At 44.4% G+C, this 23,582-nt stretch overlaps 1 protein-coding gene across 3 annotated transcripts in view; it reads right to left on the reverse strand.

Moving 5' to 3' along the window:
• The window catches only part of PTPRO (protein tyrosine phosphatase receptor type O), a 468,010-nt gene that overhangs the window by 188,204 nt on the left and 256,224 nt on the right, over positions 1-23,582 (reverse strand). For 2 of the 3 annotated variants that reach the window (XM_075343481.1, XM_075343482.1), the window contains exons 10-12: positions 16,580-16,691; positions 5,526-5,677; positions 5,109-5,229 (exon numbers count right to left, since the gene is read on the reverse strand). In XM_075343481.1, coding sequence (XP_075199596.1) covers positions 5,109-5,229; positions 5,526-5,677; positions 16,580-16,691 — 385 coding nt within the window. The remainder of the gene's footprint in view (positions 1-5,108; positions 5,230-5,525; positions 5,678-16,579; positions 16,692-23,582) is intronic. The other variant, XM_075343483.1, reaches the window with a different exon arrangement.

The raw sequence follows: 23,582 nt of genomic DNA on the forward strand, positions 1-23,582 counted from the left end.
GTGTTACTGCTCCTCTCTGTGCACTATATACTGTGTATATGTATATATATATATATATATATATATATATATATATATATATATATATATATATATATATATATATATATATCCCGTCACTCACCTATCTTCACCAGGTATGGTCGGGAGGTGTTACTGCTCCTCTCTGTGCACTATATACTGTGTATAAGTGTGTATATATATATATATATATATATATATATATATATATATATATATATCCCGTCACTCACCTATCTTCACCAGGTATGGTCGGGAGGTGTTACTGCTCCTCTCTGTGCACTATATACTGTGTATATGTGTATATATATATATATAATCTCCCGTGACTCACCTATCGTCACCAGGTATGGTCGGGAGGTGTTACTGCTCCTCTCTGTGCACTATATACTGTGTATATGTGTATATATATATATATATATATATATATATATATCCCGTCACTCACCTATCGTCACCAGGTATGGTCGGGAGGTGTTACTGCTCCTCTCTGTGCACTATATACTGTGTATATGTGTATATATATATATATATATATATATATATATATATATATCCCGTCACTCACCTATCGTCACCAGGTATGGTCGGGAGGTGTTACTGCTCCTCTCTGTGCACTATATACTGTGTATATGTATATATATATATATATTTCCCGTCACTCACCTATCGTCACCAGGTATGGTCGGGAGGTGTTACTGCTCCTCTCTGTGCACTATATACTGTGTATATGTATATATATATATATATATATATATATATATATCCCGTCACTCACCTATCGTCACCAGGTATGGTCGGGAGGTGTTACTGCTCCTCTCTGTGCACTATATACTGTGTATATGTGTATATATATATATATATATATATATATCCCGTCACTCACCTATCGTCACCAGGTATGGTCGGGAGGTGTTACTGCTCCTCTCTGTGCACTATATACTGTGTATATGTGTATATATATATATATATATATATATATATATATATATCCCGTCACTCACCTATCGTCACCAGGTATGGTCGGGAGGTGTTACTGCTCCTCTCTGTGCACTATATACTGTGTATATGTATATATATATCCCGTCACTCACCTATCGTCACCAGGTATGGTCGGGAGGTGTTACTGCTCCTCTCTGTGCACTATATACTGTGTATATGTGTATATATATATATATATATATATATATATATATATATATATATATATCCCGTCACTCACCTATCGTCACCAGGTATGGTCGGGAGGTGTTACTGCTCCTCTCTGTGCACTATATACTGTGTATATGTGTATATATATATATATATATATATATATCCCGTCACTCACCTATCGTCACCAGGTATGGTCGGGAGGTGTTACTGCTCCTCTCTGTGCACTATATACTGTGTATATGTATATATATATATATATTTCCCGTCACTCACCTATCGTCACCAGGTATGGTCGGGAGGTGTTACTGCTCCTCTCTGTGCACTATATACTGTGTATATGTGTATATATATATATATATATATATATATCCCGTCACTCACCTATCGTCACCAGGTATGGTCGGGAGGTGTTACTGCTCCTCTCTGTGCACTATATACTGTGTATATATATATATATATCCCGTCACTCACCTATCGTCACCAGGTATGGTCGGGAGGTGTTACTGCTCCTCTCTGTGCACTATATACTGTGTATGTATATATATATATCCCGTCACTCACCTATCGTCACCAGGTATGGTCGGGAGGTGTTACTGCTCCTCTCTGTGCACTATATACTGTGTATGTATATATATATATATATATAATCTCCCGTCACTCACCTATCTTCACCAGGTATGGTCGGGAGGTGTTACTGCTCCTCTCTGTGCACTATATACTGTGTATGTATATATATATATCCCGTCACTCACCTATCGTCACCAGGTATGGTCGGGAGGTGTTACTGCTCCTCTCTGTGCACTATATTACTGTGTATGAATATATATATATATATATAATCTCCCGTCACTCACCTATCTTCACCAGGTATGGTCGGGAGGTGTTACTGCTCCTCTCTGTGCACTATATACTGTGTATATGTATATATATATATATCCCGTCACTCACCTATCGTCACCAGGTATGGTCGGGAGGTGTTACTGCTCCTCTCTGTGCACTATATACTGTGTATATGTATATATATATATATCCCGTCACTCACCTATCGTCACCAGGTATGGTCGGGAGGTGTTACTGCTCCTCTCTGTGCACTATATACTGTGTATGTATATATATATATCCCGTCACTCACCTATCTTCACCAGGTATGGTCGGGAGGTGTTACTGCTCCTCTCTGTGCACTATATACTGTGTATGTATATATATAATCTCCCGTCACTCACCTATCTTCACCAGGTATGGTCGGGAGGTGTTACTGCTCCTCTCTGTGCACTATATACTGTGTATATGTATATATATATATATATATATATATCCCGTCACTCACCTATCGTCACCAGGTATGGTCGGGAGGTGTTACTGCTCCTCTCTGTGCACTATATACTGTGTATGTATATATATATATCCCGTCACTCACCTATCGTCACCAGGTATGGTCGGGAGGTGTTACTGCTCCTCTCTGTGCACTATATACTGTGTATATGTATATATATATCCCGTCACTCACCTATCGTCACCAGGTATGGTCGGGAGGTGTTACTGCTCCTCTCTGTGCACTATATACTGTGTATATGTGTATATATATATATATATATATATATATATATATATATCCCGTCACTCACCTATCGTCACCAGGTATGGTCGGGAGGTGTTACTGCTCCTCTCTGTGCACTATATACTGTGTATATGTATATATATATCCCGTCACTCACCTATCGTCACCAGGTATGGTCGGGAGGTGTTACTGCTCCTCTCTGTGCACTATATACTGTGTATATGTGTATATATATATATATATATATATATATATATATATATATATATATATATATATATATATATATCCCGTCACTCACCTATCGTCACCAGGTATGGTCGGGAGGTGTTACTGCTCCTCTCTGTGCACTATATACTGTGTATATGTGTATATATATATATATATATATATATATATATCCCGTCACTCACCTATCGTCACCAGGTATGGTCGGGAGGTGTTACTGCTCCTCTCTGTGCACTATATACTGTGTATATGTATATATATATATATATTTCCCGTCACTCACCTATCGTCACCAGGTATGGTCGGGAGGTGTTACTGCTCCTCTCTGTGCACTATATACTGTGTATATGTATATATATATATATATATATATATATATATATATATATCCCGTCACTCACCTATCGTCACCAGGTATGGTCGGGAGGTGTTACTGCTCCTCTCTGTGCACTATATACTGTGTATGTATATATATATATCCCGTCACTCACCTATCGTCACCAGGTATGGTCGGGAGGTGTTACTGCTCCTCTCTGTGCACTATATACTGTGTATGTATATATATATATATATATATAATCTCCCGTCACTCACCTATCTTCACCAGGTATGGTCGGGAGGTGTTACTGCTCCTCTCTGTGCACTATATACTGTGTATGTATATATATATATCCCGTCACTCACCTATCGTCACCAGGTATGGTCGGGAGGTGTTACTGCTCCTCTCTGTGCACTATATTACTGTGTATGAATATATATATATATATATAATCTCCCATCACTCACCTATCTTCACCAGGTATGGTCGGGAGGTGTTACTGCTCCTCTCTGTGCACTATATACTGTGTATATGTATATATATATATATCCCGTCACTCACCTATCGTCACCAGGTATGGTCGGGAGGTGTTACTGCTCCTCTCTGTGCACTATATACTGTGTATATGTATATATATATATATCCCGTCACTCACCTATCGTCACCAGGTATGGTCGGGAGGTGTTACTGCTCCTCTCTGTGCACTATATACTGTGTATGTATATATATATATCCCGTCACTCACCTATCTTCACCAGGTATGGTCGGGAGGTGTTACTGCTCCTCTCTGTGCACTATATACTGTGTATGTATATATATAATCTCCCGTCACTCACCTATCTTCACCAGGTATGGTCGGGAGGTGTTACTGCTCCTCTCTGTGCACTATATACTGTGTATATGTATATATATATATATATATATATATATATCCCGTCACTCACCTATCGTCACCAGGTATGGTCGGGAGGTGTTACTGCTCCTCTCTGTGCACTATATACTGTGTATGTATATATATATATCCCGTCACTCACCTATCGTCACCAGGTATGGTCGGGAGGTGTTACTGCTCCTCTCTGTGCACTATATACTGTGTATATGTGTATATATATATATATCCCGTCACTCACCTATCGTCACCAGGTATGGTCGGGAGGTGTTACTGCTCCTCTCTGTGCACTATATACTGTGTATATGTGTATATATATATATATATATATATATATATATATATATATATATATATATATATATATATATCCCGTCACTCACCTATCTTCACCAGGTATGGTCAGGAGGTGTTACTGCTCCTCTCTGTGCACTATATACTGTGTATGTATATATATATATCCCGTCACTCACCTATCTTCACCAGGTATGGTCGGGAGGTGTTACTGCTCCTCTCTGTGCACTATATACTGTGTATATGTATATATATATATCCCGTCACTCACCTATCGTCACCAGGTATGGTCGGGAGGTGTTACTGCTCCTCTCTGTGCACTATATACTGTGTATATGTATATATATATATATCCCGTCACTCACCTATCGTCACCAGGTATGGTCGGGAGGTGTTACTGCTCCTCTCTGTGCACTATATACTGTGTATATGTATATATATATATATATCCCGTCACTCACCTATCGTCACCAGGTATGGTCGGGAGGTGTTACTGCTCCTCTCTGTGCACTATATACTGTGTATGTATATATATATATCCCGTCACTCACCTATCTTCACCAGGTATGGTCGGGAGGTGTTACTGCTCCTCTCTGTGCACTATATACTGTGTATGTATATATATATAATCTCCCGTCACTCACCTATCTTCACCAGGTATGGTCGGGAGGTGTTGCTGCTCCTCTCTGTGCAGGCGGTCACCGTGATATTATAGATGTCCCCCGCTGGCAGACTCATCATCGCGGTCATCATGGTTCTGGACACCTGTAATAATGCGGTAATGTCGGTCATGTGAGTGTAGATAACGTCCACCTCAGATCCTACTCTTGGGTGTATGATTTCTGAGGTAATGATGGTGTGGATGGTGATATCTAGAATATTTACAGGGCAGGTGAAAACAGTCCCCAACCTTTGTCTCCACTGGTGACAATATAGGGCAGTGTCGGCATATGGGGCTCGCTGGCGCTGCCTCCGGGGATGTGGTGTGTGGTCAGCCACCTTGGGGTCCCCGGTCATTTAGCCACCGGCAGGGGCTCATTGTCTCCTCAGTATAGGCTTACACTTTTCTTGATCCGCTTTCTTCCTTCCGCTGTCACTTGCCAATGCAACATCCTGGAATGAGACAGATCGAAGGTTTTCTCTCCGTATCTCCAGGTGACGTACAGCAGGTGTCTGACGTATTCCACCTGCACGACTTGTGGGGCCACCGGAGCTGTGAATGAGAAAGTGACAACTAAGAAGACCTCAGACTGCCCCTAATAAGAGTCCCACCACCCTGAATCACCGCACAGTCACATCCCAATGTTTCACACTGACACAAAGTCGCACAGTCGCAGCCTAACATTTCACACTGACACAAAGTCGCACAGTCGCAGCCGAACATTTCAGACTGACATACAGTCGCAGCCTAACATTTCACACTGACACAAAGTCGCACAGTCGCAGCCGAACATTGCACACTGACACAAAGTCGCACAGTCGCAGCCGAACATTTCACACTGACACAAAGTCGCACAGTCGCAGCCGAACATTTCAGACTGACATAAAGTCACACAGTCGCAGCCAAACATTTCACACTGACACAAAGTCGCACAGTCGCAGCTGAACATTTCAGACTGACTCAAAGGCGGACAGTCGCAGCCGAACATTTCAGACTGACACAAATTCGGACAGTCGCAGCCGAACATTTCAGACTGACACAAAGTCGCACAGTTGCAGCCGAACATTTCACACTGACACAAAGTCGCACAGTCGCAGCCGAACATTTCACACTGACACAAAGTCGCACAGTTGCAGCTGAATATTTCAGACTGATACAAAGTCGCACAGTCGCAGCCGAACATTTCAGACTGACACAAAGTCGCACAGTCGCAGCCGAACATTTCACACTGACACAAAGTCGCACAGTCGCAGCCGAACATTTCAGACTGACATAAAGTCACACAGTCGCAGCCGAACATTTCACACTGACACAAAGTCGCAGCCGAACATTTCAGACTGACACAAAGTCGGACAGTCGCAGCCGAACATTTCAGACTGACACAAAGTCGGACAGTCGCAGCCGAACATTTCAGACTGACACAAAGTTGCACAGTCGCAGCCCAACATTTCAGACTGACACAAAGTCGCACAGTCGCAGCCGAACATTTCACACTGACACACAGTCGCAGCCGAACATTTCAGACTGACACAAAGTCGCACAGTCGCAGCCGAACATTTCACACTGACACAAATTCTCACAGTCGCAGCCGAATATTTCAGACTGACACAAAGTCGCACAGTCGCAGCCGAACATTTCACACTGACACAAAGTCGCACAGTCGCAGCCGAATATTTCAGACTGACACAAAGTCGCACAGTCGCAGCCGAACATTTCAGACTGACACAGAGTCGCACATTCGCAGCCACATTTCAGACTGACACAAAGTCGCACAGTCGCAGCCGAACATTTCACACTGACACAAAGTCGCACAGTCGCAGCCGAACATTTCACACTGACACAAAGTCGCACAGTCGCAGCCGAACATTTCACACTGACACAAATGTAAGTTTTCACATTTTGCCTCTTCAGTGTTTTTCAATCTTTTAGTCGGACGTTTCATTGGTTACTGACTGACAATTTTAACATTCCAGAAGATTTAACATTTTTCTTGACAAGTCCATGAAGTTTCTGTAAAGAATGAACATTTCCAACCCTGACCCTGATTTGTTCTGCCCTTCTTCCCGGCAGCTGGATATGGGCGTTAGAGCAGGTCCTGGCTAATGACCACTCTGGTCTCATCAGAGCTCAGATCTCATCACCATTTCTGAGTTGCTGTTTGTCCTCCTGCCTTTTGAAGATTGACCACAGGTTGCCAATGGCACTGGGGAGTTTCTTGGCCATGGACCATGAATTTTAGTGTTTTGTTCATTGATCCACATGATTATCTCTTTATGACACAGTCTTCATCATGCTGGAAAAAGCATCATAAGTTATCATAACAACATTGTCCTGGATTGTTGAGAATTTGGTGTAGGGGGGTAAAAAAGTTGTCTTAGGCAAAATAATGAATAAGCCCCTCGCATGGATGAAAAGCCCTCACACACGAGTGGTCTCGGGATGCTTTACAGTAGACGTAACACAGGACTCATGGCAGCGCTCACATTTTCTGTTCTGGATAGTCCTTCTTACCAATGTTCCAAACAGTCTAAAGGGAGCTTCAATGGAGAAAATAGCTTTACAAAGCCAGTCCTCTGCAGTCCAATCCCTGTACTGTACTTCCAGAAGAATATAAGTCTGTCCCTGATATCTTGCAGAGAACTGGCTTCTTTGCTGCCTTTTTTGACACCAGGTCACCCTCCAAGTACCTTCATTTGATTGTACATGTAGATACTTTGACAACTGCCTGCTGCCATTCCTGAGCAAGCTCTGCACTAGTGTTGAACCAATATTGTAGCTGGCTCCTCTTTAGGAGGCGTTCCTGGCACTTGCTGGACTTTCTTGGGTGAGCTTTAGCCTCCTTCAGTGAAGATGAGCCTCTCTGAAGTTATTGATGTTCAGATAAATTGTTGATTTAAGAGCAATCTTCCAATTGGCAATGTCCTTGCCTGTAAAGCCCTTTTAATGCAAAACAATGATGACTGCATGTGTTCTTGGAGGTAATCACTGTTAATAGAAGAATACAATGATGTCAATCACCAGCCACCTTTTAAAGCAGCTAGTCTTCTCCTATAATGTAATCAACATGACATAGGGATACCAGATTCCTTGATCTCTTTAACTCTTTCTCCTCAGCAAATGAGATCCCAGAAATGATGGAAGAAGCTTATTTTGTGGCAAGGCTTATCTTGGCGTGACAAGGCTTATTTTCATGATGGGGAATGACTTATCTCATCATTCTTCATGACAATATAGAGTTAATGGCACCCAACACTATAAACAATGAAGCAATAAACTGTGAAAAACAAAATTTGTGTCAGTTTAAAGACTTTTGACTACAATTGTACTCCCATCTAATGGAGGGAGAACCATGGGAAGGACTATTCTAGAAGACTTCTCTACCATTGCCAAATCCACCCATGTATACACCAGGGACAGACCAATGTCCAGAAGTATGTGATCCTGCTATATGGGGATAAAGGATCATGTGTACCTTAGGATCAGATCTGATATGTGACAGGACATGATGCCTGCACAACAGCTGCTAGATCAAAGTCAGGAGACAGTGAAGTGGCCCCCCGGCAGTTGAGCGCCTCCCACTCGGGGGATTCAGACCTTCACAATTCAACAACTTATCACAAGGAGGCAGAAAGTTTGATGGTTTCAAGCAACACAGGATATGACAGAAGATGTTTGTAAGAGGATGAGGGAGCGACTAGATAGAACGAACATAGGACTGGGCCATAGTATATATTCTGTAAGCGGAGAATGGGCTGCACTTCAGTACTGCAATATTATATACACATCCTGGTCTGAGGCTTGGCTCTGTATTTACTCTTCTTGGTCTGGCGTTCAGGTCATCATATACTTGTCCTGGTCTTAGAATCATAAAATGGTAGGGTTGGAATGGACCTCATGGGTGAAATGGTCCAACCGTCTCTGAGTGCAGGTTTTCCAAAACCATCCCACACAGATGTCTGTCCAGTTTCTTTTTGAAGACTCCATTTGAAGAAGAACTCACCACCTCTCATGGCCGCCCGTTCCACCTATTGATTACCCTGTCAGAAAGTTTTTTTCTAATCTCTAACCTGTGTCTCCTTTCAAATTCAGCCCATTGCTTATAGTATCATCCTTGTGCAAATGATAATTGAGCTGATCCCTCTGCAGTGTGACAGCTCTGTAACCGTTCCTTATAGGACATGGTTTGTAGACTGGTCACCATTCTGGTTGCTCTTCTCTGAGCTTGCTCCAATTTGTTGATGTCTTTTTTAAAATGTGGTGCCAAGAGCTGGACACAGTTTTGTAGATGGGGTCTGACCACAGTAGAGGGGGATAATAACATCACATGATCTGTATGCTTCCCAGTCCTTTATTTGCTGCAGCATCACAATGGTGACTCCTGTGCTGTCTGTGATCTATTAGTATACCTGTCTTTTTCACACGTGCTGTTGCTGAGCACTATTCCTCCCATTCTGTTGATGCTTTTTCTGTTTTTCTTGCCCAGGTGTAGGACTTTGCATTTCTCCCTATTATAAACCATTCTGTAAGTTCCTGCCCACTATTTCAGTTTGATTAGATCTTTTTGAATCCTCTCTCTCGCTCTTCTCTAGTATTAGCTATTCCTCCTAGCTTTCTGTTATCAGCAAATATAATCAGTTTACCCTCAATTCCTTCATCTAAATCATTAATAAAAATGTTGAAAAGACATGGCCCAGGACAGAGCCCTGTGATACCCCACATGAGATATTCTTCCACCTGGATGTTCAGACATTTATTACCAATCTTTGTGGCTGATCACTGACCCAGTTATGGCTCCACCTAATAGTTGTCTGTCCAATCCCTACTTGGTCATTTTTTCAATAAGGGTGGCATCAGATACTTTGTCAAATGTTTTCCCGAAGTAAAAATATACTCTATGTATTGTATTTTCTTGATCCACCCAGTCAGTGATTCTGTCATCGAAGGAAATTAAGTTAGTCTGACATGACTTATTAGTTACAAACCCATGCTGGCTCTGGTTAATCACTTCAGTCTCATCCAGTTACTTACATACATGTTGTTTAATAATTTGTTTTAAGATCTTTCCTGGTATAGAAGTCAAGCTCAATTTCCCTAGGTCCACCTCCTTCCCTTTTTGAAGATAGTGAGGGACAATATTTGCTCTTCTCCAGTCTTCTGGAACGTCTCCTGTACTCCAAGAATTGTTAAGGATTATGGAGAAAGGTTCAGAAATGTCCTGTGATATCTCCTTCAGCGCCCAAGGGTGTAATTCATCTGGACCTGGAGACTTGAACTCATTTATGTTAGCTAAGTATAGCTAACAACTTATCACAAGGAGGCAGAAAGTTTGTTGGTATACATTTACTTTCTGAGTAGTGATCGGCCAAGCCGAACTGTAAAGTTCGGGGTCTGTACTGGATACCTAGTGTCCGTGCATGCACCCCGAATATGGAGTCCTCTGGGAACTCTGTGTAACTGTTGAGATTCGGCCACCCGGATAATAAAAAATAAAGGAAAAAGACAGAAATTAGGGACTAAAGCAGTAGCATAACACTATTTTTGGGGCCGCTCATTACCCTCATACATATTCACTGCTTCTCCCGCCCACCGGTAGTCCCGGCGTCTGTGATTGGTTCCACCCACCCTGTGTGACCGTATCTGATTGTTTGGAATTACACATGCTGTCTGTGTCTCTATAGTGGTGTAATAAATAAATAAAAAGATTGGCATAGGATCCCCCCTTATTGTGATACCCAGCACAGATAAAGCATATGGCTGCAGGCTGTAGCCCCCAACCGTGTGCTTATCTTGGCTGCGTATCTAAATAAGAGAGATCCCATGTGGGTTTTTTTTAAATAATTTAAATTAACAGCTTACAATACAATAAATACAATAAATAACACCATGCTCTCGCCAGTACCCAAAGTTCGCTGCCTCGGAGTGACCTTTGACTCTGCCTTATCCTTCATACCACACATCCAATCCCTCACCACCTCCTGCCGACTTCAACTCAAAAATATTTCCAGAATCCGCCCTTTCCTCAATTCGCAATCTACAAAAATGCTAGTGCATGCCCTCATAATTTGCCGCCTCGACTACTGCAACATCTTCCTCTGTGGCCTCCCTGCCAACACGCTCGCCCCTCTCCAGTCCATTCTTAATTCTGCTGCCTGACTGATCCACCTCTCTCCTCAATACCACCCCGCTTCTCCCCTCTGCATGTCCCTCCACTGGCTCCCAATCTTCCACCGTATCCAATTCAAACTAACACTGACCTACAAAGCTGTGCATAATCTGTCTCCTCCCTATATCTCTGAACTAATCTCCCACTACACTCCAACACGTCACCTCCGGTCCTCCCAAGATCTCCTTCTCTCCTCCTCTCTCATTCACTCCTCACGCAACCGACTCCAAGACTTCTCCCGAGCATCTCCTGGAACTCACTGCCTCAACACATCAGACTATCTGCTACCCTTACAAACTTCAAACGGAACCTGAAAACCCACCTGTTCAGAAATGCCTACAATCTACAATGAACTCGACGCCCCCCGACCACCGTGCGGAGCTGCCGCCCGACCACCGTGCGGGGCTGCCGCCCGACCACCGTGCGGAGCTGCCGCCCGACCACCGTGCGGAGCTGCCGCCCGACCACCGTGCGGAGCTGCCGCCCAATCTACACCCCACCTACTGTCTCCTCCCCATAATCCTATAGAATGTAAGCCCGCAATGGTAGGGCCTTCATCCCTCTGTATTAGTCTGTCTACTGTAACTTGTGTATGTATTCTGTATGTAACCCCCTTCTCATGTACAGCACCATGGAATTAATGGTGCTCTATAAATAAATAATAATAAATAATAAATAATTAATAGCTTGTAAACCCTCCAATTTTGAAACCCAGCTATGATGAAGTCATGATGAAGTCAACAGCTGGGCTCTGGTATTCTCAGGCTGGGGAGGCCCATGGTTATTCTATCTAATGGATGCTACAATTCCAGCAGTTTACCCAGTTTTGAAGCCATTTTGGTGCGGTTTACTGCCAGGAGATGCAAATTTAGTGCTGAAATGTCTGCACCAAATTTGCATCTCCTGGCAGAAACCGCACCGAAACGGTGTCAAAACCATTTTTGTGCGTTTTTTTTTCCCAAGAGATACAGATTTGGTGCTAAAATTTATACACCAAATTCCTGCACCAAATCATGTTCTGTGCCCACACGCTGTGAATTCAGTATGTAGCATAGCCGGGATCGTCATTGTACCTCGTGTGGATTACGTCAGACCTGGGTTTATGGGGGGGTTGATAAAGAAGGAGTGAAAGAAGGTTTTTGTATTTTATCTCAAATAAAGGATTTTTTGGTGTTTATGTTTTTCTTTTCACTTATATACACATGGTCAAATTTGTTGGTACTCCTCTCCCACCCACAATGGTCACAGAAATAACTTGATTCTGACAACAGTAATATAAAAAAAATCAATGAAAATGAACAAATGAAAGTCAGACATTGCTGCTTTTCTGCTTCCACAGAATTAAAAAAGAAAATAAAACTAATGAAATAGGCCTGGACAGAAATGATGGTGCCCCTGAAAATAATGTGGCGAAAGGGACATGTTAAATGAAGGTGTGACCACTAATTAGCATCACAGGTGTCTACAATCTTCTAGTCAGTGGACCTGTATATAGGGCTACAGATACTCACTGTGCTGTTTGGTAACATGGTGTGTACCACACTCAACATGGAGCAGAGGAAGCAAAGGAAAGAGTTGTCTCAGGACATTAGAAAGAAAATTATAGACAAGCATGTTAAAGGTAAAGGTTATAAGACCATCTCCAAGGAGCTTGATGTTCCTGTAACTACAATTGCACATATTATTCAGAAATTTTAGATCAATGGGACTGTAGCCAACTTCCCTGGACATGGCCACATGAGGAAAATTGATGACAAATCAAAGAGACAGATATTACGAATGGTAAAAAAAAAGCCAAGAACAACTTCTACAGAGATTTAAGGTGAACTTCAATCTCATGGAACATCAGTGTCAGATCGCACCATCCGTTGTTGTTTGAGCCAAAATGAACTTCATGGTAGATGACCAAGGATGACACCATTGTTGAAAAAAAAATATTAATAAAGCCAGACTGGAATTTGTCAAACTACATGCTAACAAGTCATAAAGCTTCTGGGAGAATGTCCTATGGACAAAAGAGACAAAATTGGATCTTTTTGACAAGGCACATCAGCGCTATATTCACAGACGGAAAAATGAAGCATATCAAGAAAAGAACACTATCCCTACTGTGAAACATGTAGGAGGCTCTGTTATATTCTGGGGCTGCTTTGCTGCATCTGGCACAGGGTGTCTTGAATCTATGCAGGGTACAATGAAATCTCAAGACTATCAAGGGATTCTAGAGAGAAATGTGCTGCCCAGTGTCAGAAAGCTTGGTCTCAGTCACAGGGCATGGGTCATAGAACACAATAATGACCCAAAACGCGTAGCTAAAAGCAACCAAGAATGGCTAAGAGGAAAACATTGGACTATTCTGCAGTGTCTTCTATAAGCCCTGACCTAAATCCTATTGAGCATCTTTGGAAAGAGCTGAAACGTCTGGAAAAGGCAACCTTCAAACACAAGACACAAGGAGCAGTTTTCTCTTGAGGAGTGGCCAAAATACCCGTCGAGAGGAGCAGAAGTCTCTTTGACAGTTACAGGAATCATATGATTGCAGTGATTGCCTCAAAATGGGAGGAGGAGGAGGGAAGGAGGAGGAGGAGGAGGAGGGCACCATCATCAGCACCAGGAGGAGGGCACAGAGCAGGCCGATTTCATGAGTTTTATTTTTTTTAAATTCTGTGGAAGCAGAAAAGCAGCAATGTCTGACATTCATTTGTTCCTTTTCATAGATTTTTTATTTATTTTTACTTTTGTCAGATTCAAGTTATTTCTATGACCATTTTGGGGTTTTCTTTCATTAAATGAGGGGTACCAACAAATTTGACCATGGGTGTAGTTATTGTAATTGTAGGGTCTCATAGATGCCTCCCAGTACTAATTACTAATCTAGGGCATAGTTTAAGCTGTGAGCTGTCATTAACTCCTTATATTACTCCAATTGCCACCGCACCAAGGTAATCAGGATAAGCCTAGTAAAGTGCTGGGTTTGTCGCAACTAATGAATGTGACAATTCTGAGCGGCTGCAGGATGCTATTTTTAGGTTGAGGGGGTCCAATAACTATAGGTTCCCCCCAGCCTGAGAATACCAGTCCCTAGCTGTTGGCTTTATCATGGCTGGGTATCAAAATTGAGGGGAACGCACGCTGTTTTTTAAAATTATTTATTTAAATAATTAAAAAAAAGCCGCATATGGTCCCATCCTTTTTTAATACATAGCCAGGATAAGCACATGGCTGGGGGCTGCAGCCTGTAGCTGTATGCTTTATCAGCACTGGGTATCATAATATGGGGGGACCCTCCGCTAATTAATTTATTTTTACCCTATAGGGATGCATACAACCAATCACAGGCGCTGTCACACAGGGTGAGGACGTGGTCTGAGTGCAACCAGTCACAGATGCCGGGACTGCCAGTGGGTCGGGGAAGCAGTGAATATGTATGAGCAGCCCCGGAGGAAGTGTTACAGCCGCGTGGGTGTCCTGGTAAGTATAATGCTCCTGCTCTAATCCCACCAGCCATTCCTACCATCATTTTAAAGTACAATGTTCGGGTTCCCAAAGACTCATATGGTGATCGGCATCCAAGTAGATATTTGGGTTCAAGTCTGGTCCTGAACCAGGTCTTTTTTCGACCTGCCGAACCTGAATATCTGCAGGATTGCCCATCTCTATTTCTGAGAGAAAACAGATCCAAAATAGGAATTTATAAGTTTAGTCTTCTCTGCATCCTTTTTTACCACTTCACCATTTTCATCCTGTATAAATCCTACAGCGCCCTTTTCTTTTGCTTTGTTATGCTCCCAAAATCCTTTCTTACTGTTTTTGACATCTCCTGCAGCCTTAACAGCTTTATCTAATCTGATGCCCTCAGGCTCTAGAAACGGCGTTGTATTCTTCTTTAGATATGCCGCCCTCTTTCCATTTGATAACATTCCTTTCTTCCTTTTTAACAGGTGTTTAATTTCTGTGTTCATCCATCCCGGTCTCCTTAAACACTTCCTATTCTGCATCCTTTTAGGGATTGGTAACAATTGTGCTTTGAGAATCTAATGTCTCAGAATTTCCCATCCTTCCTGCACATTTCTGTCTTTAAGGACATCCGGTCATTGAATCCCTGCTATCCTCTTTTGGAGTCCCTTAAAATCTGCCTTTCTGAAATCCAACCTTGTAGTCTGAGTCTTCACAGGTCTTCCTTTTCTAGTTCTCCAGAATCCTATGATGGAATGATCGCTGCCTCCTAGGGTCCCGGCCAGCCTCATCTCCTCAACCATTTTCTCCCTCTAGATCCAAGGTAGCAGATCCCCTTGTTTTCTCCTCTATCTTTTGGAAGATAAAGTTGTCTGCAGAAGAGGATAAGAATTTTCTGGACGCGTGTATGCATGTACTGGTCTGGGGCTTGGTTAGGTGTATATATATGTACTGGTCTGGTGGTTGGTTCAGTGTATATACATGTACTGGTCTGGGGCTCGAGTTGGAGTATATACATGTACTGCTCCGGGGCTTGGTTCGGTGTATATACATGTGCTGGTCTGGGGTTTGGGTTGGAGTATATACATGTACTGGTCTAGAGCTTAGTTCAGTGTATATACATGTAATGGTCTGGGGTGTGGGTTGGAGTATATACATGTACTGGTCTAGGGCTTGGTTCGGGGTATATACATGTACTGGTCTGGGGCTTCGTTCGGGGTATATACATGTACTGGTCTGGGGCTTGGTTCTGTGTATATACATGTACTGGTCTAGAGCTTGGCTCAGTGTATATACATGTACTGGTTTGGGGCTTGGTTCGGGGTATATACATGTACTGGTCTGGGGCTTTGGTTGGAGTATATACATGTACTGGTCTGGGGCTTGGTTTGGTGTATATGCATGTACTGGTCTGGTGCTTGGTTCAGTGTATATACATTCTGTATATATACGGTCTGTATACATTGGTTCGGTATATATACATCTACTGGTCTGGTGCTTGGTTCAGTGTATATACATGTACTGGTCTGGGGTGTGGGTTGTAGTATATACATGTACTGGTCTGGGGCTTGGTTCGGGGTATATACATGTACTGGTCTGGGGCTTGGTTCTGTGTATATACATGTACTGGTCTAGAGCTTGGTTCAGTGTATATACATGTACTGGTCTGGGGCTTGGTTCGGGGTATATACATGTACTGGTCTGGGGCTTGCTTCGGTGTATATACATGTACTGGTCTGGGGCTCGGGTTGATGTATATGCATGTACTGGTCTGGAGCTCGGGTTGGAGTATATACATCTTCTGGTGTATTCTGGAGTTTGAGTTGGATACTTGCCTGTTATAAAGCTTAGAGTAGAAGTGTCACAACAGCTCTGCTCAGGTTCACCCCATGTTACCATCGTCACCCGAAAGTTATAGTACCATGCCGGGAGTAAGCTGGTGAGCCTCTGAAATAAGAATGCGAGCCATGTTATGATGTGCAACATTTAATATTTATATGGTATATTTAGCATCAGAGTGTCCTAGTGCGGTACTGACAGCATGATCACAATATATTGCACACTGACCGGAAGCAGCAGAGATCTCCTGCTCCTCATAACCCATCTCCCTATGGAGCCTGATTACATGTATGAGGGGCTCCCTCTCCCCAGACAAGCATTGTCCCTTGTTACTGCTACCTGAAATGTGGCTGCCCTGGAGCTGGAAGGGGACGGTCAATACCTGCAAATGAGCACAGTGGATTATAGACCATATGGACCCTGCCGCAATCCCAGTTCTGCTCCACATGGATTCTGATTAGTCTCACTTTACACCAATGCCACTGAAAACTGGTCTCACTGCACACGGAAGTGGACCAGTCCTGCTCCATGCAGACGCCACTGCCAACCGCTCCCACTCCACCTGGAAGACACTGAGACCGATCCTGTTCCATACAGACACCACAGCAAACTGATCCCAGTCCGCCTTTTAGACACTGAGACCGGTCCCATTAGATGCAGATGCCACTGCCAGCCGCGCCAACTCTACCTGGAAGACACTGAGGCCAATCCCGCTCCATGCAGACGCCACTGCCAACCGCTCCCACTCCACCTGGAAGACACTGAGACCGATCCTGCTCCATACAGACACCACAGCAAACTGATCCCAGTCCACCTTTTAGACACTGAGACCGGTCCCATTCCATGCAGACGCGACTGCCAACCGCGCCAACTCTACCTGGAAGACACTGAGGCCAATCCCGCTCCATGCAGACACCACTGCCAACCGCTCCCACTCCACCTGGCAGACACTGAGATCGATCCCGTTCCATGCAGACACTACTGCCAACCGCTCCCACTCCAACTGGAAGGCACTGAGACCAATCCCGCTCCATGTAGACACTACTGCCAACTGCTCCCACTCTACCTGGAAGACACTCAGACCGATCCTGCTCCATGCAGACACCACTGCCAACTGCTCCCATTCTACCTGGAAGACACTGAGACCGATCCTTCTCCATGCAGACACCACTGCCAACTGTTCCCACTCTACCTGGAAGACACTCAGACCTATCCCGCTCCATGCATACACCACTGCCAACCGTTCCCACTCTACCTGAAAGACACTGAGACCGATCCCGCTCCATGCAGACGCCACTGCCAACCGCTCCCACTCCCCCTGGAAGACACCGGCACCAATTCCACTCCACCTGGAAGATACTGAGATTGGTTCCACTCCACCTGGAAGATGCTGACTTCGGTCCCACTCCATGCAGACACTTTGATAACTCAGTATCTGACCACTTGTGCAGGGGGAACTATTCTTAATTACACTAGAAGTATTGTTTCTGTGCTCAGTGGTTCAGGAGACATTGACCATTGTTTTGTGTCAGACTGTTCGGTGCCTCTTTCTGTATGTTAATTTGTGAAATGTCGCATTTGAAGAATAATTATGCAGTCTAATTGAATCAGCGAACCTATAAGGGGGCAGCCATGATTGTCTTCCCCCTAATCCTTTGGGACACAGTGCCCTAAAAGGGAATTGAGATATATAAAAGGGACTGCTCTTGTCATTGTGTGTCATTCTATAGGACGTCAGCCTAAGGCCCTTGGATCGAGCTGGAGAATTGCAGAACTTCTCCACTGCCCAACAATAAGCCCACAAATTTACCTGGAGAACTATCCAGTCACCTGGCTACATATCTTGCTGTACACGGTTAGCTTTCCACTATCTCCTCTCAGTGGGTACCTGCTGAAAGCGGGGTGCTGCTGGCTGGGATAGTGGCCCTGGATGCCCTAAAGTTACAAACTTTGTAATCCCTGGCGGGCCAGCGTAATGGTAATGGTACTGTCACTTGTACCATTTTCTCTTCTTGCTGGAAATGTACGATATGCTGTTGACTGTCAGTGACCCAATAAAGTCTTACCGGAGTGTGGTTCACTCACCCTGTGTTTTCTGTGCAGTGCCCTGTCCGTGCGAAAGTAGTGCGGGCAGTCAGTGGGATGAGCTCTGGTCCATGCGGTCTATCTAAAGACAGCCAGGCCAGCGGACAAGCGCACCCACTGACCCCAGTGTCTCCACAGACACCATTGCACTTTCCCATTGCTTTCAATGTTGAAAAAAACCATTCACCTGTAAATGTAATTTTAACATTTTTCTACATTACGTGGGCCTGTGGTGTGTGTGACATGGTCAGACACCTGTTTAATTTATGAAGGAGAAACTCTGAACCTCACAAAGCCTATGCGAACAATGCAAAAACTGGCAAAAATTAGAAGAGGGAGTCTGATACACTCTGTATTGGACTTAAAGGAGGTCCTCATACAAATGGTGTTAAAATTGTTTGGTTGTGGGACTGCTACATTCATAAAGCCTGTGCAGTAAGTGAAGGGCTGCCAAAAATTAGAAGGAGGGGTTGCAATATACCCTGGAAGACATGTAGAGCTTAGAATATTTGTTTTAACAGTTTAAAAAAGATTGTAAATTGGATTGGATTGGACAAAGATTGAAAGATGAGGCCCTCTCCTACGATTACCGTCATGGGCCATGTTACATTTGGTGTAGTATTGTGATTGTCCAATAATTCATAGAAAGAAGCCATCATGTTGTGGACTGTGGAAGAGATTTATGTGACAAGATAGAACACTCATTTCTATCAGATGATACTGACACAACACAAAGAGAAACAGAACAAGATGGGAAAAAGTAAGACCTTGACTTGAATGAATCTAAAGCTGCTGACGTGCTGAGTGAAAACTATGTGGATATCCACCATTGCTGTAAAAGAAATTGATAAGAAACACCTCAAAATAACGGTGGGATGAAGAAGGCCACATTCACTGTAACTAGTGAAATGCAGAAGGTCAGAACAGTTCAGCTGGATATAGAGACTAGCAGCACATCAAGGACCAGCCTCAGAAGAGATGAACCTACGCCCACTGGAAGTGCATGGTGAGTCTTTATTCATGTTCAGTTTATTATGTCTAGAAAGGAGCTGATCAAGCTGGTGAGAGAGACGCTGAAGCCAGCATCTCTTGAGACCACAGACCCAGAGGTGATGAGCCTATCAGAAAAGAAAGAGCCTGAAGGAGACAGGTGACCCCTTAACTCTCCTTCTGTTCCCTGAAGGCCATGCTTAATTTCAGTTTGAGTGTGCTCCTACTCCTAAGAAGAAGTTGGGGACAGTCGGACGCCATGGGGACTATAGTTGAAGATGGAAGAGTCTTGTTCCGGAGGGACTGGTTGGGGAACCCTCAACGCCAGATATGCCTGGTCTTTTATTTATTTATTTTTGCGTTGACTTTGCCCAAATGCCCATTGGACTTTACTAAAATCCCCCCCACAATGGACTTTGTCCAAAAACCCCATAGATTTCCCCCTCCTGGACTTCCACCTTGTCCTATGGACTGTTGGGTGGATTGGAGAATCCGAGTCGGTGTCGGGTTGACGAACAACTCTCGATCATCATGTTGGGGACTGTTGGCCCAAGGGCCTTATTTTTAACAACTTGACGTCTTTGTTCCGGATTCCTTATCTAGTGGGACAGTGGTTGTGACGACCTGGAGGAGAAGTAAAGAAAACACCTGCCTGCCAGAGAAGCAAAGAATCAATGTTTTTCTGTTTTGGCTTTAAGCTTTGGTGTCTTCCAGCTTGCCGACTGGTGGGGAAGAGCCATGATTAAAGAGGGGAGGAATGTAAGGAGGTGGACCAGTGGTCGTATTTTGCTCCCTGAAGAAACGTATAGGAGTTCCTCCTAATTTTTTTTTCCCCATTTGTAAGTAGTGGGACTCCTAGACTGGGAAACCTGCCAAAAATCAGAAGGGGTCTGTTACGGGGGCTGTCTGATTATAAAAACCAAAGGGATATCAGACAGTCAGGGTCCACCGTTCAAAGTCTCTGCTGCAGACTATGGCAGAGGATAAGGGGTATCTTGTACTACGAAAGCAGTACTAACACTGATACGTCTCAGTGACACTAAAGCCAATCACGGTGTGTACTGTTAAAGTCACAGCGACTACCGTATTTAGCATTAACGTAAAAGGGATAGGTTAATGAGTGAGGAAGAGTATATAAGTGTGCCGCTGTAAATAGTAGTAGCACAAGTGCAGAGTGCAATACCTCTGTTAAACTCACAGAGGCATACAGTTAAGGGGGCTTTACACGCTGCGACATCGCTAATGCGGAGTCGTTGGGGTCACGGAATTTGTGACGCACATCCGGCCGCATTAGCGATGTTGCTGCGTGTGACACCGATGAGCGATTTTGCATCGTTGCAAAAACGTGCAAAATCGCTCATCGGTGACATGGGGGTCCATTCTTGATTATCGTTACTGCAGCAGTAACGATGTAGTTCGTCGCTCCTGCGGCAGCACACATCGCTGTGTGTGACGCCGCAGGAATGAGGAAGCTCTCCTTACCTGCCTCCCAGCCGCTAAGCGGAAGGAAGGAGGTGGGCGGGATGTTTGTCCCGCTCATCTCCGCCCCTCCGCTTCTATTGGGCCGCGGTTCAGTGACGCTGCTGTGACGTCGCGGTGACGCTGAACGAACCGCCCCCTTAGAAAGGAGGCGGTTCGCCGGTCACAGCAACGTCGCCGGGCAGGTAAGTATGTGTGACGGGTCTGGGCGATGTTGTGCAGTGATTTGCCCGTGTCGCACAACAGATGGGGGCGGGTACCCACACTAGCGATATCGGGACCGATATCGCAGTGTGTAAAGCGGCCTTAAGGAAATAAAGCAATTCCTCCCTTACTCGGAGGGTGTGTGGTATGGTCTCTGTTAATGATCACAGAGACAAAAGCAGTGAGTGTGAAATGGCACCTACCTAGGTCCGTTCCTCTAGTGGTGCCAGGAGACGGACAGCAGCGTAAGCCGCACAAAGCTCCTACCTGCGTTCGCTCCACTAGTGTGCGACGACACGAACCACTAGATATGGCACCTGCCTAGGTCCGCTCCACTAGTGGTGCAAAAGAGACGGACAGCAGCACAAGCTGCACAAAGCTCCTACCTATGTTCGCTCCCCTAGTGTGCGAGGATACGAACAACTGCCAGACGCAGTATAAGGAACGTTACCCTAGCGGCAACGTCCACCTACGAGTAGAATCACAAGGCCCATCTGGACCATGTGCCTCTGGCACCTGCCTATGTCTGCTCCTCTAAGATGTAAGGATACGGACCGCAGCCGAAGCTGTAAGGTACAAGAACGCTACCCTGCCGGTAGCGCTCACCTAGCATAGACAGAGAGATGCCTAGAGGGACGTGCACAGAGCGTCTACTCTCATGCATGAACCAAGAGGACTGAGCACCTGGCGGCGTGCGTCAGGGTCTTATATAGACTTTGTGCCTCATCCAAGATGGAGGACACCAGAGCCAATCCGCTGCCAGAACGACAGGAATGACGTCACGCTGGCCTATCACCGAGCAAAGCGTCACAAGCACATGACCAGCGACCAATCGGCATAGAAGGTGTCAGAGACATGTGACCACGTGTCACAAGCACATGACCAGCGGCCAATCAGCTTAGAAGGTGTCAGAGACATGTGACCTCGTGTCAGCGATGATGTCACCCGCACATGTGCAATGGCTCCAAGATAGGACTTAGTCTCCAGCGCTTGCACATGTGCAGTAGCAAGAAATCCGAATATAGTCTCCAGTGCTCGCACATGTGCAGTAGCAAGAAATCCGAACATAGTCTGCAGTGCCACAGCAACCGTAACAGGGTCACTCAGATACACCCTCGAAGACACGTAAAGGAGGGCCTCCGAAAACATATTTTTACCATTTGTAAGCAGTAGAACTCCTAGACTGGTAAAGCCTATGCACTAAGTGCAAGAGATTAAAACATTTAACCAATGGGGTTATGTTTGTACATATATCAGAGAATTTTAGAGGTAGGCCTCTAAAAATTGTGTTGTAGGCCATCATACAACCCCTGGCAAAAATTATGAAATCTCCGGGCTCTGAGGATGTTCATTCAGATGTTTACTTTTGTATAAAAAGCCGATCACAGATGGCACAAAACTAAAGTCATTTCAAATGTCAACTTTCTGGCTTTAAGAAACACTAAAAAATCATGAAAACATAATGTGCAGCCAGTAACGGTTACTTTTCAAGACCAAACAGGGGGGAAAATTACAGAATCACTCAATTATGTCAATTATGAGGAAAAAAGTATGGAGTTATGAAAAACAAACAAACAAAAGAAGGCTCCAATACATTACTAGTATTTTGTTGCACCACCTCGGGCTTTTATAACAGCTGCAGTCTCTGAGGCATGGACTTAATGAGTGACACACAGTCCTCTTCATCAATTTGGCTCCAGCTTTCTTTGATTGCTGTTGCAGATCAGCTTTGCAGATTGGAGCCTTGTCATGGTAATATAAGGAGTTAATGACAACTATAATTTGTGATTACTAGTCTGAGGTTCGTAATGGGGAAATGTCTATGTGTCACTGGGTGTGATGGGATAACCAGAGACCCGGGCTCCTAAACTGGCCATCAGGCTAGGGGGGGCTCTAGCTGTTCTTGACCCAGAGATATGTCTGATTGTGATGATGTCTGGGCCGCCTTCCTAGCTCTGCTCTTGTAAAGTCCTGATCTAATACACTCTCCCTCACTCCAGGGGAGGGTCAGGACAGAAGTTGTAAAACCCACAGATATGGACAAACAGGGGAAACCAAAACTCGTTCACACAGCAGGCTCACTCAGAAGTATTAGACAACAATAAGGAGGAAAATAAGAACAGGGAGGAAACAACGAGATGACGAGAGAACTCCACAACAGCTCCACGCACAAGCATTACAATCACTACAAGTACTGAGATACAGCAGTACACAGACCGGTGTAGCAAAAGCAATCGTCGA

Source organism: Anomaloglossus baeobatrachus, chromosome 4 (assembly GCF_048569485.1).
Source record: "Anomaloglossus baeobatrachus isolate aAnoBae1 chromosome 4, aAnoBae1.hap1, whole genome shotgun sequence".
Lineage (NCBI taxonomy): Eukaryota > Metazoa > Chordata > Amphibia > Anura > Aromobatidae > Anomaloglossus > Anomaloglossus baeobatrachus.